Below are 18,049 nucleotides of genomic sequence, written 5' to 3'. Positions count from 1 at the left end.
TGAATAAAACCAGTAGCATAGTAATCAGGAAAAGTTGTCAAACAGTGACTCAGAAACATAACCTAAAATTCTGGTGACAAGTGTTTTTGTATCTTTAGGAAAACTTATCAAAAAATGCCGGTATCACTTTTAACAGACCCCCAGATGCAGTTTGGAGCTATAACATTTTTTGCAAAGCTGCACAAAGGTGACACTTGTGGAAGTAATGGACTTCCTTTAACACCCAATTCCATTATTGTAATTGGAAAAGCTCAGTTTTTAAAAACTATAAAACATCCTTATTTATGTCAATATTTAGATATCATCAGAGGCAAACATGGTAAGTTCTTATAACTTTGGTAATCCATTAAATCAACACAATTTTATTCTAGAACGAACAGTTGTTGTTTCTCAATATTGTGGTGAACCACTATCAAACTATATTTCCAAAGAACAGTTTACTTTGGATGAAATTAGGAAAATTGCTTTCCAAATTTTAACAGCGTTAAAGGAATTACATCAAAGAAAGATTGTGCATCGTAATTTGAGTACTGACAATATTCTTCTCCAACAAAATAAAGACATCAAGTTATTCAATTATGGATTATATTATATGACTGGATGTGGGCAGTTGGTATCATTTCCAATTATGTGAGTGATTACTTTAATAAATTTATGGTTATAATTTTTTTGTTGTAAAATAACCTTAAAACGGTGTTCAGTAGTCGTTTATAACAACTGACTCCGTGGCGCAACGGTAGCGCGTCTGACTCCAGATCAGAAGGTTGCGTGTTCAAATCACGTCGGGGTCAAAATTTTTTTTTCACAGTTTACGTTATTTATAGGCAAGTGCTGTATAGTGCACCAGAAGTATATCTAGATAGCCCAAGTGGAATATTCTCGGACCCAAAAAGTGATATTTGGTCTGTAGGTATTGTTTTAATTGAACTGATTTTAAAGAAAGGATTGTGGCAGTCGTTAAAATTGGGACAGCGAATTCGGAAAATACTAAGTTTGATTCAGTGTAATAATTCTTCTGTATTTGAGAGAATCGCCAGGGAGCACAATTGTTTTGAAACGTATGAGGTTAGTAAATATTAATATTTTTGTGTAATTGGCGTCATTTTGTATTTTTGCTTTTTTATTATTTACTAGGTTTTTTGTTTAAACACGACTTATACACAACTACATATAAAAACATCTGCACTAAAAAAAAACCTAAAATTCGCACTTAAGGCGACTGTGCGCACATTTTTACAAAAATGTTAAAAATAGTACCTTTTATAAAAATTTAAATCGATAATAATGTTCTAATGTTGGACAATATCTTGAAATATTTATTAGCCAATTTAACATATTTCAAAATTCTGAAACTAAATTTTTGGCGAGTATAACGTGTTTCATGCAATTTTGTTTTTCAATGTGTACTTTTTAAGTATACTGGCACAAGCGATATAGTGGTTTTATGATATTGACTTTTCCAACGCCCTCGTCACAAAAAAAATCTAAAACGGCTAAACATAAGTCAGCGAAATATAAGAAAAAACATGTATTTAAGTTTGGGACGGTGTCATAAATTTGCATCTAATAAGTTGCATAATTCGTTGACAAGGGTAAAGTCGTAAAACTACTAAAATTCTTGTGGCAGTATAAGTACCTACTATTGAAAGCAAACAACATTTTAAATAAAAAAGTTAAGAGTAGTAAAATGCTTTAAGTGTCTATGTGAAATTTTTAAAATCTAACTTTTTGCACTGTTTAGGTCTGTTATAGAAAACATAATTTTAAAAATGAAATATAATCTAAAACGTTATATAAAAAGCAAACACTAAAGACCACAAAATTTGAATTGCGTACTCATGTTTAAAAAAAAACTTGTTACAGTTGCTGTAACTGAATCAGTAGTTTTACGTTTTATATGTGCCTAGTGTTACTGTATCATTGCAGACTATTCCTGACGATCTTAAAAACCTCGTGGAGGCGTGTTTAAGCATTTATCCAAAAAATCGTTCCACAGCCGAAGAACTACTTCAACGAGAAATGTTTGAAGATTTTACAACTAAAAAAACACCCAACAAGAGTAAAGTCTGTGAACCTTTTGAAGTGTTTACAATCAATGAATTATATCATTGGTGGCAATTGGCAGGTGGAGACGTATTCCAGGAATTGAAAAAACAAGGATTAATCAGATCAAGTCCTCCTATTCTTTCGTTGCCAAAGTTAGTACTCTTACTCTTGTATTAATGTCTTTTTTAATTAATAAGTATTAAGAAAGCGTTGTTACAGTTTGGTATCAATAGAAGGGTCGACTTTGGGACAGGAACGAAATCCCGCAACACTCTATGATCCTAGAATTGTTCAAATGCCATTGGATGCCCTTTATCAAAGATTTGCTCATATTCCTCTAACGTGTTACTATCCTCTAATTCACGCAACATCAAAAATAATTGAAAGTTCTATGCCCCCTCCGTATGACGCGACTGGTTTACCATTGATAATACGTGAAAAAGATCCAGAATATCAATTCCACAGAGTCATACTATTTCGAAGGCTCCTTCACGTAATACGTTCAACATTAAATTAAGATTTTCTTAATTATTGTAAATTGTTTTAGGGCTATCCGTACACAAAAGAACTCATTTTGAAAGAAGCGTCTAAAGATATCCCCCCTTTGTTAAGAGGAGAAGTTTGGGCGGCTTTACTAAGTATTAAAGGTGACTATGAAAGGCAATATCTGCGAATTGATAAAGAAACTCCCACTACTACAGACCGACAGGTACTTTATCTAACTGATACAATAATCATTCTTTGTTTTAACTGTTACTTTACAGATTGAAGTCGATATCCCGCGTTGTCATCAGTACAACGAACTATTGTCATCGACTGAAGGTCACAAGAAACTAAAACGAATTCTTAAGGCATGGGTGTATCAGAATTCGAACTATGTGTATTGGCAAGGATTAGACTCTTTAACAGCGCCGTTCCTTTATTTAAATTTTAATAATGAAGCAAAAGCTTTTGCTTGTCTGTCTGCTTTTATACCGAAGTATCTACACAAATTCTTCCTTAAAGACAATTCAATGGTCATCCAAGAATATTTGGCGAAATTTTCTCAGCTAATTGCGTTCCACGATCCACACCTGGCGAATCACCTCCACTACATTAACTTCTATCCAGAACTATTTGCAATTCCGTGGTTCTTAACCGTTTTCTCCCGTATGTTTATATAATTTTCATATTACTATCTATTTTCTTTTATTTTAGATGTGTTTCCACTTTACAAAATTCTTCATATTTGGGATAAGCTACTTCTAGGCGACTCGTCATTTCCTTTACATATTGGACTTTCCGTTTTAACCCAGTTGAGAGATCGTTTACTAAATTCAGGTTTCAATGAATGCATTTTACTTTTTTCTGATTTACCTGAAGTGGATATAGAGAAGTGTGTTTCTTATTCTATGGCGACGTTTGAATCAACCCCTAAAAGCATAACAACTCGCGAACATCAGAATGGAAAATTCCACCCAACATCTGAACTCGTAATAACATTAAGCAATTTTCTATGAATGTTAGCATATTTCTTGCTTTTAGGATATCAGTAGTGTAACACTGCAAGAACTAAACCGCGAAAGGTGTCCACGAATAAGTGCCACCGATTTTGTTAATTTGGTTAGAAGCAAACCGGAAAAAATTTTAACAATTGATATTCGAAACCCTGTGCAGTAAGTCGCTCATTACAAGCACAAACAGATGGTTTTGAATTTGTGTTGTAGGTTCAGCAGATCGTCTGTGATGAACAGCATCAACATACCATTCTCTAGCGTTTCATTTGGTGAAGCTAGCCTTGAAAATGTGGGACAGCACAGTACCCGGATAGCTAACAGTAAAAACGAGATCATCGTTGTCATTGGGAACGAAGAAACAGATTTGGAATTGGTAAATGCGAATCCTTACGAGAGTTTTTGACTTTTTTTTGTGCATTTTAGTTTCCAAAGTTTTTGCTCAAGTGTGGCGTCAGCAGAGTGTGTGTTCTTCATGGTGGTTTCAGTCTGTTGGCATCTGCGACGCCCACCATCTTAATTTCTAACACTCAAATGTGATCTCTTTTATAAAATGTTCTCAAGTATTCAAGTATATTATTAAGAATTGTTCAGCATCTGTCATTCCATTTACTTGTATGTTTTAACGTACTAGGCTTAAGCATTTATCCTTGTTCCTGTTGTATTACAAATGACTTAATTTATTTATATCCATTACCCATTTGTACTATAAACCATTTAAACTACGTTACGTAAAACTCGTTTATATGAACATTGCTATTACATAACTCCTCTATGCTGCAATGACTAATCACCTCTTTTAAAATTAAGCTCCACCATACAGTAAAGCTAGGTTCCAAAATGCATCAAATGTGGTTGGTAGGTTCGAAATCTCCCGGTATTTTTCTATGCCGTCATTGGTCGATATTGGTCTAACGTGTCCCGTCAAGGTGAAAGTGATAACCTTAACTTGGCTGCACTGAACGCAGCTCGGCAACTTTTCCCTCCTCGTCAGAAAAGTACATAATCATCGTTGTCCACTGACGGTAGTCGAGGTCGTGGGTCGTGATAAGTCGTCATTGCTGTCGGTTTTCAGAATTTTTGTATTTAACAACTTATCAAGATGTCAGAGCCTCAGTGTAAAAGAAGCAAGATGAGCAGCTCTTTGGAACAGCTGAAGGCTCTTACCACCGTTGTTGCCGATACCGGCGATTTTGAAGGTAAACCTTTTTTTTGGGTGTATCGCGCTATCTTGTTATCCGTACTATCATTGGTATTGCTGTTATCAGTGGTAATTATGTTTATTTGTGTGAAGACTTGAAGGTGACCTTAGTGGACTAGGGTGATGCGGTTGATATGGAAAGTTGTAAAATTAAAATTTGTGTTCATCTAATTGTTGTACGTGGAATTATTTAAATGATTTTTTACCGGAATGTAATAAAAACGAGTTTTACTATTGTGACTTCTGAATGCTATTGTATACAACAATATTAAAATTTACTGACTATAAAATAGAAAGTTACCTATATATAATTTTTAATTAATTATATCCATAAAACGTGGGTTTACATATTAAATTAAATTCGGAGAGGGAGAGAAAGTAATTCCTCGGCATCTTTGTTTAAATTTAACATAGGTAACTAAAATTTTAATCCCTTTATTAAAAATTTAAAAAAAAACTAAATAGGTATAAGTGTAGGTAAATAACACCGGAAAGTCAATTAAAGTTCAAATATATTTTAATTGATAATAAAACAAACAAGAAGCATATGATTTACTAACTATAAAATGTTAAAAAATCGATATATTTATATCCTTTTTGCTTTTTGACATAAAATACAACAAAATAACCAATCTTCAACAACTGAAAAATTAGTTGTCATTCATTAGTGTTGTATTTTGTCAAGGTCCTATTAAGCTGGAATGAAATAATACAGTCATAGATCTTTAAAGATTTGTGTTGATAGTTTTCAGCTTGTCAGATTACCGTTAATTTGAAAGTTTTAGTTGAAGAAAGACAAACTTTCAAAAATCCATGGCTGCCTTTGATCATGATATCGTATTTTTATTACTCTCTCGGTATATTTGTCAACATTTTGGGAGAAAATATAAGTGGCAACACAGCGCAGACTAACATCCCAGTCAGAAATATCAAACACAAACCGTTGATCACTGATTTTTTTTTCAGTTTTTCAGCTATTCATAATTTACTAGCCACAGATCATTTGTTCGAAATTTGCAACAAATTTCGTAATCATTTTTGTCCAAGAATTTTGGATTTTGTAAAATACAATTTGACTTTTGTGGTGGTGCCAGTACTCCAGTTTTGCTTATATCCCTGTAATTTAATAGATCTCTAATTTATAAACAATTAGCATTAACAGAAGAAATTCATAAATAACGAACTGAAAAAATTAGTGGTCTGATTTAGAAAGTTTAATTAATTAGAAGATACCGAAGTTTGTAAACTTTTAATAGGCCAAGTTTTATCATTTTAAAATTAAAATTAATGAATTCTGGTAAATAACATCAAACTGTGCATGTTTCGCTAGTTGATCGGCAAGATTTAAAATTATAATTACAATAATTAATAATCATTCGAAACACATTTTCTTTGATGCAACAAAAATAAGATTTGTTAATAAATAATTGCACAATACCAGAAGGTCAAATTGTAGAATGCAAATCCGAGATAAGAAATGCAATTTTCTATTTATACAAAATATATTTATTCAAAACGGGGCCTTTTTTCTTTTTCTTTTTTTTTTTGGTTTTTACAAATCATTGAAAAAAACACTGAAAAAAAAACGTTAATTAGAAATCATAAAAAATTGGTCTAAAGAGTTTAGACAGTACTTCCCTCGCTGTCGGAAACTTGACGACTGCATGCCTATTGTGTTTTTTCTCATTACATTTTTGTAGTGGGAATTTAAAAAAAATTGCGATGACGTCATCAACATTTTTGCAAGGACACGTATATCAGTTGGGATGGATGTAGTGTAATACTAAGAATAAAATTATTGTATTCCCAAATTTTCGGGAAAATGAATTGGGTCGTTTTGAATATTGATTTTTTATAATCAATAAAATAACGAAACAATTTACTCACGTATACGGCAACTGAAAATCGTTTATGTATAAACATTCTTAATTTAAGATGACAAGCGTAACAGCATACGTGCATGAGAGTCAAACAGAGAAACTGTAAACAAAACGACCATCGGTTTTATTGCTTCGACTTCCGCTTATTATATAAAACATTGGGTTTTATTTTAATTCTTAACGGTGAAATTCACAATTGGTTGATTATAAACATGTCTATTTCACATTCGCGGAACCAAGTGAACGAATAAAACAAATGCAGGTCTGCAATGTTAAAGTCGATGTAAATAAGCGTGCTACCCTTATGTTTGTTGAGGTGTAATACTAATAATAAGTGTTGCCTTTAATTTAATCAATAAAATAAATTGACTTCATTAATTTTTTTGAACCACCTCTTAAGAAAATCTAAAAAATATGAATGGAATGATAAATCACAAGTACAAACTCATCATATTTTTTGCATTTTAGATAGGATTTATTCAGCAAAATTTAAGGGTGACGGCATCAATTTTTTTAGGAGGGATGAACAAATACATTTTGAACAAAAGTTTACCATGCTTATAATAACTTTAAAATATTCCCAAGATTTCAAAGCATTCGGTTTTGTAATTCCTGATTAAATCGATAAAATAAATTCACGCCTTCATTAATTTTTTTGAGTCACCCTGCATATGCAAATCCAAAAATATGAATGGAATGATAAATCACAAGTACAGACTCATAATATTTTGTACATTTTAGATGCGATTTATTCGGCAAACTTTTGAGCTGACGTCATCAGTTTTTTGTAGAAGATAACCAAATATATTTTGACTAAAAATTTATTATGCTCTTTATAACCTTAAAACATCTGCAAGATTTCAAAGCATTCGGTTTTGTAGTTCCTGATTAAATCAATAAAATAAATTTACGCATTCATTAATTTTTTTGAGTCACCCTGTATATGCAAATCGAAAAAATTTGAATGGAATGATAAATCACAAGAAGAGACTCACCATATTTTGTACATTTTAGATAGGATTTATTCAGCAAAATTTTGTGGTGACGTCATAAATTTTTTAGGGGGGACGACCAAATACGTTTTGATCAAAAATTTACCATGCTATGATAATTTTAAAATATCTTCAAGATTTCGAAGCATTCGGTTTTGTAGTTCCTGAGTAAATCAGTAAAATAAATTTACGCTTTCATTTATTTTCTTGAATCAGCCTGTATATGCAAAGCCAAAAAATATGAATGGAGTGATAGATCACAAGTACAGCCTGATCATATTTTGTACATTTTAGATATGATTTATTCGGCAAATTTTCGAGCTGACGTCATCAAGTTTTTGGAGGGGATAAGCAAATATATTTTGACTAAACATTTATTATGCTCTTTATAACCTTAAAACATCTGCAAGATGTCAGAGCATTCCGTTTTGTAGTTCCTGATTAAATCAATAAAATATATTTACGCATTCATTAATTTTTTTGAGTCACTCTGTATATGCAAATCCAAAAAATATGAATGGAGTGATAAATGACAAGTACAGACTCATCATATTTTGTACATTTTAGATATGATTTATTCGGCAAACTTTCGAGCTGACGTCATCAAGTTTTTGGAGGGGATAAGCAAATATATTTTGACTAAACATTTATTATGCTCTTTATGACCTTAAAACATCTGCAAGATTTCAGAGCATTCGGTTTTGTAGTTCCTGATTAAATCAATAAAATATATTTACGCATTCATTAATTTTTTTGAGTCACCCTGTATATGCAAATCCAAAAAATATGAATGGAGTGATAAATTACAAGTACAGACTCATCATATTTTTACAGTTTGGATAGGATTTATTCGGCAAACTTTCGAGCTGACGTCATCAATTTTTTGGAGGGGATAAGCAAATATATTTTGACTAAACATTTATTATGCTCTTTATAACCTTAAAACATCTGCAAGATTTCAAAGCATTCGGTTTTGTAGTTTCTGAGTAAATCAGTAAAATAAATTTACGCATTCATTAATTTTTTTGAGTCATCCTGTATATGCAAATCCAAAAAATATGAATGGAGTGATAGATCACAAGTACAGACTCATCATATTTTGTACATTTTAGATATGATTTATTCCACAAACTTTTGAGCTGACGTCATCAAGTTTTTGGAGGGGATAAGCAAATATTTTTTGACTAAAGATTTATGATGCTCTTTATAGCCTTAAAACATCTGCAACATTTCAAAGCATTCTGGTTAGCAGATTAAAAATTAAATTTCAAAATGTTGTTTTATAATTTTGATTTTTTTTCCAAAAATCTGGACGTTTCGGGTGAAAAGTCGATTCAGAGTTGTAAACTACATGTGTAGGACTATGTTATTTTATACAATTGAAAACCCATTTACTATGTACAATTTTGAAGTGACGTCATCGCTTTAGTGGTGGGGATGATTAGACAAATTTTGGTTAGCGTTTTACCATCTACATGATATTCTTAATATAAGTACAAAATTTCACAACAATCGGTCGAGTACTTTCGGAGATTATCTGTCTAATAAAAATCCGGGACAACAGACGGACAGACGGACAGACGGACGGACAGACGGACAGACGGACGGACAGACGGACAGACGGACGGACGGACGGACAGACGGACAGACGGACAGACAGACGGAAATGGGAGACCTATTTCTTCGTCTTCTAGGGGTCATGAAAGATCGAGAAAACGTAAAAGTAGAGAGTCGGCCGACGGACTCGATTACAATACTTCCTTTGCTTACGCTCGGGAAGTAAAAAGAAAGAAATCCTCCAAAATCCTATTACTTGGCACATATTACATATGAATATAGTAGATTCTTTTTAAATTTTGTTGTAAAACGGTATGTTTTTGTTTCTGTCTTCGTCGGACACGCTATGCTTACGGAGTATACGTTGCCGCCTCTAAAATGCTAAGAAGTGCGGGCATTCTTTACCTACATAAATACAGTGTGTCGGACGAAGACAAAAACAGAAACATACCAGATGTGATAATTGGCACAGTTTTACAATATTTTGCCATAATTAAAAGTATTCTGCTGCAATGACCAACAGTTACATTTAATTATACTTAATTACTAGATTCTTTATAATATAATCCTTAAAATAAATATCATTCTTGTTGAATGTGACTTTCCATTCACTTTAAAACTAAGTAATTAACATGCTGTTTCATTGTTTTGTTTGATTTTGTGATTGGAACTGTCTTAGGTATATTTATAAAATCGACAAAAAGTTATAAATATCCGTATTACCGTAAGATGTAAGATCCACATTAGTATTAGGGTATTAGCTTTTTTAGCTGTCGTTCTCATACGTCGATGTGGATAGCAAACGACAAAAACCTTTAGAGTTACTAAATAGGACTATCTTGGTCGTCCAGCGCCATCTTGAGGATGTTTTTTGCTGGGTCACATCGTGTAGTTAGTAACAAAACCATCATAGAGTTAAAAAAATTATATCACAGTTATATGTGACCTTCTTAATGACGATTTTCTAAAAACGAATAAAAGAAAAAAATATAAACATTATAAAAACAAAAAAAAGGGAAAGATTTCTCTCATTTTTTATTTTATTTTATCTGACCGTTCTTTCACCGCTTGTCTTTTGACGACCTTTGCGTTATTTGTTGTTGCTTCCGTTTGAATTTTTTGATAATAAATATTGAATCTCTTATACCCGAATATTATTGGCTAGTGTCCAACAGATCTCTAAGGCATAAAATTAAAATAATGCAAGTAATTGTTCTTGAGTTTGCAGGCTGTAGAGATGTGTTACAAGAATAGTTTTTGGCCTTGGATGCAGGCATATTCCGTCGCTATATATAAATATACAATAAATAGTTGAATATTAGTTGTTTATTTTAAGCATAATAAAACGTATGAATATATGCTTTATTACGTTTTTATATTATTATTATCATCAAAATTAAACTAATGGATTTTATATTTTTACAATGAGTCGGAAGTCAGTTTCGTAATTGCTGCAGCAGATTTTAATTCTCCCAATCACATAAAGTTAGATGGCGCATAAAAATAATTATATTGTATTCACGCAAGGTCAAAGTGTATAAATAAAGGAAACATAATTACCTAATAAAATCTTTAATTTATATGTGCATGTTGGTAACATACATCTATAAATGACATTGCATCGCCTATGTAAATATAACACATTATATACTTTAACATTAAACCATTCATGTTTATCGAGACATCATCTGTTCCACATTGTGTGTACACAACATATACAGAAATGTGGTTTCCCGACATTGTTAACGTTATCGTTTGAAAATAAATATATACTTTTCAATTTGGTTGGACACTTTGAACGCCCACACACAAATTCGAGGAATAGAAATTTTATTTTTAAGTTTTTATTTTTTGAATTAAAAATTTAAAACTGTGGAATTCTTCAATCTGAATTTTATTTGGAGTGAAATACACAATGTCATTATTTGTAACGTATGTGAATATGAATATATTTGCTTTAGAGATATTTATTCAATTTTGTTTCCGATATATCGTAATGATGTCATCATGTTAGTGTTAGATACCATATCTGCCAGATTTACATTCGTAAACCTTTTTTATTTTTTTACGTGGTTAATAATATATGCTTAGTTTTGTGTTTTTTGTTTATCAGATTATGGTTTTCATTATTTTTCATAACCACATGATATTCAAAACAACTTAACAAAAAAGTAAGACGTTATAATTTTTTTATATAGACCACATTTTAAAAACAAATTTGTATATTTTGGTAACCACTGTCAAAATTATAAAATCGATATTTTTTAAAATGATATTCCTGGGTGATCTCATATCTGCTGTCACCATTATCAGACTAAAAAGTAAGAATTCTGTAAATATTCACACGAAAATTCATTTCAGCGATGAAAAACTACAAACCAACAGACGCTACAACGAATCCGTCTCTCATACTGGCGGCGTCTAATTTATCACAGTACAAACCTCTTGTTACAAGAGCTGTACAATATGGCAACAAAGTAGGACAAACACTTGAAGAAAAACTTGAAAACGCCATGGATCTCCTCTGTGTCCTATTTGGAGCCGAAATTTTGAAAATCGTGCCAGGGCGAGTGTCGACTGAGGTTGATGCGCGGTAAGATCTCATGATGTGTTTCACAAGCAAAATTCTATGGTTAATTAACTATTATGAATAGTTTCAATTAGTGGAGGAGTTTTTGTTCAGTTTTATCAAAAGCGTATTGAGTTAAATTTTGGTCGCTTAATTTACGACATCATTGTTAAATTGGAAATTTCTTTAAAACATAGTCGATAGTAAGTTATGTTTCTTCTTATCACGTCGATTTTTCGTTTAGCTTATCTTTTGACAAAGAGGCCAGTATTGCAAAGGCACAGAAACTCATCCAGTTGTACGCCGACCAGGGCATAAGCAAAGACCGCGTTCTAATTAAACTAGCGTCCACGTGGGAGGGCATCCAAGCGGCAAAAGAGCTTGAACAAAAACATGGTATCCACTGTAATTTAACTCTACTGTTTAATTTTGCCCAAGCTGTGGCGTGTGCTGAAGCTGGAGTTACGCTAATTTCACCATTTGTCGGACGCATTCTCGACTGGAACATCGCTAACACTGATAAGAAATCATACACTGGCGATGAAGATCCAGGAGTTATTTCTGTCACGAAGATTTATAATTATTACAAGAAATTTGGCTACAAGACAGTGGTTATGGGAGCGTCGTTCAGAAATATTGGTATGTGTGCTATTTTCATAAAACGTGTAAGTTAGTATCTACTTATAATATAATTTGCAGAGGAAATAAAGGCATTGGCTGGATGCGATTTGCTCACCATCAGCCCAAAACTTCTTGGTGAATTGGAAGCTTCGAATGACGCCGTTCCGAAGAAGCTTTCCGTTGAAAATGCCACCAAGTTACAGTTGGAAAAATTGGAATTAACAGAAGCTACATTCCGGTGGTTGTTGAACGAGGATAAAATGGCTACAGACAAGTTGTCTGACGGTATTAGAAATTTTGCTGCTGACAGCATCAAATTGGAAAATACCATCAGAGCACAATTAAAGGCGTCGGCGAAAAAATAATGTACCTAATATCTAGGAGTTTGATAAAAAACATTCCCGTGTTTGATATACATAAATATCTATATATTGTAACAAATTACAATAAACATTAAAGAAAAAATTTTTTTTAACTTTTTAAAAGGTTTAATTGGGTGAATTACTTCGGTAAAAATTGACAAAATTAGAAACAACTTATTCTAATTAAAGTTGTATTCATCAATAAGATGTAGCTTATGTATTAACGAAATCATTTATCGTTTTAAGCCACTGTTGAACTTTCAATAGCTTGCTAACAATTAGTTATCATTATCAGTTATCACTGGGAAAGTAAAAAAAACTTGGAAAAGAAGGTTTAAAGGAATTATAAAGGAAAAAATAAAGCTTTTGAATTAAATTAGGTTTAATTTTTTTTTCTTGTTAATTAGATAGAGATATTTTTGGATGTAGTTCTTAATGTATGCTACTTTGAGTGGATGTATATGCTAAAATAAATTAAACATTTGATTATGTAAAAAGTTAAATATTTAAAATTCTAATTTACGCGGCGTAACTAACCTATCAAAGAAAGCCGGCTGATTTGACAGTTCAAATCAGAGAAAAGGTTATAAGAAGCGTAAACTGTCAAAATTCTGACTAAAGTTTGTTTATTTTATATTAATAAATAACTGAAACATGTTTTTTACAAGCGATAAAATGTTTTATACCCTCTGAAGGTGAACTGACGAATGCGCGTTAATTATCTGGTAGGATATAAATTTTTGTTTTAGGTTTGTACATTTCGAACAATAGCTTTATTCATTATAGCTCTTCCACCGTTCTTCCAGTTTGTTTTGAAATATTATCTGTGAAAGCTACAATGAAAACTAACGCTCAAAAGGGAGATGTTGTCGAAAACTTTATTATACATTATATGCTTAGTTTTAAGCACTTGTGTCTTGTGACTGTGTCTTGCCCTTTATTGGCGCTTATAATATGTTTTGTAACAGCGTATATATTTCAGGCAGATGATATACATGAAACTCATTGTCGGGTAAATGTAAAACTACTATGGTTTATTCAAATTAACAAATGTTTCTTAGGTGTACAACATAATACCTTCAATCAGTGCAATAACGGGTATAAGCCCACAAAGATATCTTTGGCGAATTAGTGTGGCTTTTCACATTGGACCAAGATTTATTATAGCAGCTGTACACAGGTCGTACCATTTAAACCTAATTAACATGTCATCAAAACATCAGGTACATCTACATTTTCAACAACAAAATTTTATATGTTTAAACTTATTGTTGTCAATTTTGTAGGAGCTCGCCAAATGGTGGCTGAATTTTGCCTTTTGGTTAAATATTGTAGAAATTGGTTCTTTGTGTGGAGTGACTTATATCTCCAATAGAGAGAACTATCGTGAGTAGGCTACTTTCAAAGCGCTGAGATATAAAATCATGAATATTGCAGCTATACATGAAAAATTATTTATTACGTTTATGGTAAGCAGTTTGCTGCATATGTTGGCTTGCATAAAAGGTGTACGATGGGTGGCTGAAACAAACAACAATCTAAAAAGTGTTCAAAGAGGTCTATTAATAAAACAGATCCTTTTATTTGTATCACTGATGAGTACAGTGGGACTAGTTGGCTTCTTTCTCAAGCATAGGTTACTCTGTCATGATATGGGTAAGTACAACTTTGTCTTGTTATTATCGTGAGCATCACATGTTTAATGTCACCTTAAATTTTTGGAAAGCTTTCAGCTGGTTTGCTTTTTGTGAATACATCATAGCACTGGCCAATATGGCTTTCCACGTAACAGTGATTTTAGATTTCCCAACTGAACACTTAGTGGTTGCTAGAGGATTAAAACATATACAAAAATTACCTTTAAATAATAAATTTGAATGAGAATCTCTTGTTATAAAACTAAGCTAGTCAATTATACTCTCTGTTTTTTGTAGTGTATAATATGTACCACAAAGTGTTTACTACATTCCAAACTGTTGTGATTTATATTTGATATTATTTTCGTGCTCTGATTTATTGTTTGTATATCACTTTATTTAAAACAGCTTTAAGATTTTTCTATGATATTTTACTATTTGTAGCACGTTTTACAATTGTTTATGATAATTTTTGTGCGCCTAAAGGTTCTGTTTGATTTAGAGACTGATTGATTTATTTTATCTTGATAACTGCCTACAGCTATAAAATAAGATGTTATTTCCTGTGTACAAAAAAAGAACAAATTATTGGTGAATATAAATAATATTAAAATAAAAATGAAATCTTGTATTTTATATAAATGGAACCACTTTGTAATGTTGTATATTATCAGATTTAATAACAGTTCTTTTTGTAAATATGAATGGAACTAAAAATGTAATTTTAATGGCAATTTTCAGCAATGTATTTTTTTTGTTGTTGTTAAGATTATTTATAGTGAAGTATTTGCTCAGTAACTTTTCCAATGTTTTTTAGACTGTTTAAGTCTGACATCACTGATTTTCTATTTTAAATTAATTAAGAAAATTGGGTGGTGTTAGGCAGCTTTTGAATGAAGGCTTATAAATTAGGGAGTTTTGTAAGAAAAAATTTAGAATAGTTAACTACTTACTGTTTAGAAAAAAGATAACTCTTTCACTTGATGCTATTCGCTATACGCTATTTTTCCCTTAACGGGTTATAGCTAAAATTTTGCACAAAATTTGTGTCTTTGATTTTTCCAATTCAGGATATTGAAGTGATCAAGTATGGTACAAACGTCATTAGATTATGGCAAATATTTATGAAACAAAAATATTCGTTAGTTTAATTTAATTAAAATGGCATTAAAACACGAATAATTACATCACCGTAAAGTTTTATTAACATCATGAATTTCATAGCAAAACACCGGGTGACTATTAATAATAATCGAAGCAAATTATTGTGTTGGCAATTCTGAATTATTGGCGGCCATGCTAGTAGTTCACAGTTGTCAGTGTTGGCATGAGCATGACAGCTGAGTTGCTGCCATAAAGGTCATTTTGATAATCAAGTATGCAATTATAAAGTTTTAAATACTTTCCTATCTGACAAAAAAAAAATCACGAACATTAATAGTCACTCGATATTAATTTGCAGTGAAGTATTTTACAACTTATTGAGTTCCTATAGAGTATAGAGACGAGTTGAGTCAGATAACCAGAAAAATATCAAATTGTTTAACAGTGGCAGAATAGTTACTAAAATAAATTACCAAAATCCACGTTTACAATTTAAAATCCATAGTGGACTAAGGTCAATTGCCAAAGTACATAGAAAGGTAGGAATTAAAGGTAGAAAAAAGTCGAAGTCGTCTGCATATTTTACAATAGAGCAAATAAAGAACATTCAATCTATAGTTTTTGCCAAAATTAAAAAACCACCACGTTTTGATTTTAGTTGCTAACAAAAAAACTCCAGTGGTATTTTTCATATTCTTTGAGCGGCACTACGGTTTATACCGTTGAAACTTCATCGAACGCTAAGGTTGCCATCACGAAACACGTGGGTATTTTGTCGTTTATGGAATTTACGTTTATTTCTATGAGTTAGTTATAAAAGTAAGCGAAGAAAAATGTTGCTGCCTCGGTAAGAATCGAACCACACGTCACTCGCTTGCCGGGCAGGTATCCTGACCACTAGACCACGAGGCCGCTTATCTTTCTCCGTTTACCAACGTGTTATTGTAGCGCCACAGTTATAAAACATAACCTATTTTCCCCAAATCTAATACTGCGGTGTGGTTGGTTGTATTTTCAAGATAAAATGCAGAGTTGGTAGTTTTTTAATTTTGACTGGATGGTCAAACAGACAATGAAATTTATTAAAATCGACACCAATTTACCACAATGTCCTTCAATCAAGAATTGCTTTGGCCAATTAAGTTCTTTGGTGTATCAAAATGGATGAACAGCAAAAAATGTTCGAATTAAAGCGACAGATAAAAAAATGTCTGAAATAAATGGACACCCATGGGGTACAAAGAGCTTGTGAACAGATTCCTACAAAGTTGCGCAGAGTGTTGATTCTAAACACTATGCGGAAAATCACTAATTAACATTAAAAAGACAATAGATTAGTTTACAATAAAATATAATATAACTTTTATATAAATATCAAAGGATTAAACTTCAACAATATAACTTTTGTGCAAATTTTTAGTTCGTTAATTGAATATGAATTTAAAAATTGGGTTCCTTTAAAGATCTTCTTTACATTTAGCGAATATTGCATTTAATGCGTTTAGCTGTGGTAATTTTTGTTTCTACTTGAAATATTTAAGTGAATTTGAACTAGTCATTTGACATGGTGTATACATATCAGTTGTTCTAATAAACTGCAATAAAATATTGAAAGTTTTGTTTTGTTATTATGAATTTCAATACTGTCCACACATATCATTTTTCCCTATATTATAGTAAAGGTAAAAAAGAGTTACAGGCTGACAGATGAGATAGTTAGTGGTAGGCTTAGGTTAAAGGCCGTAGTCGACGGCTTCTCGGACCAAGGGGTAGGGGTGTTCTTCAGCTTTGTTGAAGGTACAAAGTGCACTTTCATGCAGAAATTGCTTTAACTTCGGAATGTTGAGCTCCCGAAGAATCTGGTTGTTCCCGACAAACAAGGGGGCGTTGAGTGCAGAGCTTTAATCAGGATTGACTGTGATGAGCCAGCATCTACAGCACTCCTCCAACGCATCAGTGGCCACCTGTAAGTAGGTGCGAGACTAGTTAGAGGAGGTTTGGGGATATCTGCAGTGAATGTCGCATACAGCAGCGGAGAGAGCGCTGATCCCTGAGGAACTCCCGCGCTTATTGGATGTTCTGCTGATAGAGTGTGGCACGAAACGTGCGGGCGTCCAGAAATGTTACGATGAATTGTACCATCGACAATGGCACACTTGCAAGGTGGAGCTTGTAAACAAGTCCCTCATGCCAGACACTTTCGAAGGCTTTGGCCACATCGAGAAACACTGCACCTATTAATTGCTTCAATTCAATTGACTCCGCTGCGAATTATACGACCCGGCAAGCCATTTCCGTATGACCTTTTCAGTGATCTTCCCCACCGACAATGATTTTGGGGAAAGGATTCATTTTTTCCTGGTTTCGGAATGAAGATGACGTTGGTGTGTTTCCATCTACCTGGAAAGAAGCGAAATTTGAACATACCAGTAATAATACCTACCGGAGGCTTACTTCCATCCCCGCAACGGATGCAGGCAACTAGACGTCCTGATTCACGTGATAAACATTCACATGAAAACGACAATGAAAGAGAAGCTTTCATTTTGAGTGTTTCATACCGTTATTTCGCGCCTGGGACGCGATC

The 18,049-nt window shown here is 32.6% G+C and overlaps 3 protein-coding genes and 1 non-coding gene across 4 annotated transcripts; all 4 read left to right on the top strand.

The window, feature by feature from the left end:
• Positions 1-29: 29 nt before the first annotated feature.
• Positions 30-4,127, top strand: LOC135126780 (TBC domain-containing protein kinase-like protein). The gene is made up of 11 exons (XM_064052921.1): positions 30-319; positions 372-630; positions 825-1,065; positions 1,927-2,198; positions 2,266-2,539; positions 2,594-2,755; positions 2,811-3,195; positions 3,244-3,518; positions 3,571-3,701; positions 3,753-3,915; positions 3,966-4,127. Exons 1-11 carry the CDS (start codon positions 115-117, stop codon positions 4,077-4,079), a joined length of 2,481 nt encoding a protein of 826 aa, XP_063908991.1. The 5' UTR covers positions 30-114; the 3' UTR covers positions 4,080-4,127.
• On the top strand, positions 720-791 carry Trnaw-cca (transfer RNA tryptophan (anticodon CCA)). The gene has a single exon. It is a non-coding gene; the product is annotated as a tRNA-Trp (tRNA).
• Positions 4,128-4,535: 408 nt separating the features above from the next.
• LOC135126781 (transaldolase) lies at positions 4,536-12,818 on the top strand. Its single transcript, XM_064052922.1, has 4 exons — positions 4,536-4,738; positions 11,531-11,762; positions 11,983-12,377; positions 12,438-12,818. Exons 1-4 carry the CDS (start codon positions 4,642-4,644, stop codon positions 12,722-12,724), a joined length of 1,011 nt encoding a protein of 336 aa, XP_063908992.1. The 5' UTR covers positions 4,536-4,641; the 3' UTR covers positions 12,725-12,818.
• A 97-nt stretch (positions 12,819-12,915) lies between these two features.
• LOC135126782 (post-GPI attachment to proteins factor 2-like) lies at positions 12,916-17,057 on the top strand. Its single transcript, XM_064052923.1, has 6 exons — positions 12,916-13,416; positions 13,471-13,733; positions 13,783-13,944; positions 14,008-14,107; positions 14,159-14,377; positions 14,448-17,057. The coding sequence occupies exons 2-6, from the start codon at positions 13,560-13,562 to the stop codon at positions 14,600-14,602; spliced, it is 810 nt and encodes a 269-aa protein (XP_063908993.1). The 5' UTR covers positions 12,916-13,416; positions 13,471-13,559; the 3' UTR covers positions 14,603-17,057.
• Positions 17,058-18,049: the final 992 nt, after the last annotated feature.

The sequence above is a fragment of the Zophobas morio genome, unplaced genomic scaffold, assembly GCF_036711695.1.
Source record: "Zophobas morio isolate AGI-343-1 ecotype UQ-CSIRO unplaced genomic scaffold, CSIRO_AGI_Zmor_V1 ptg000011l, whole genome shotgun sequence".
Classification (NCBI taxonomy): domain Eukaryota; kingdom Metazoa; phylum Arthropoda; class Insecta; order Coleoptera; family Tenebrionidae; genus Zophobas; species Zophobas morio.
This window is presented reverse-complemented; position numbering and strand designations above follow the sequence as displayed.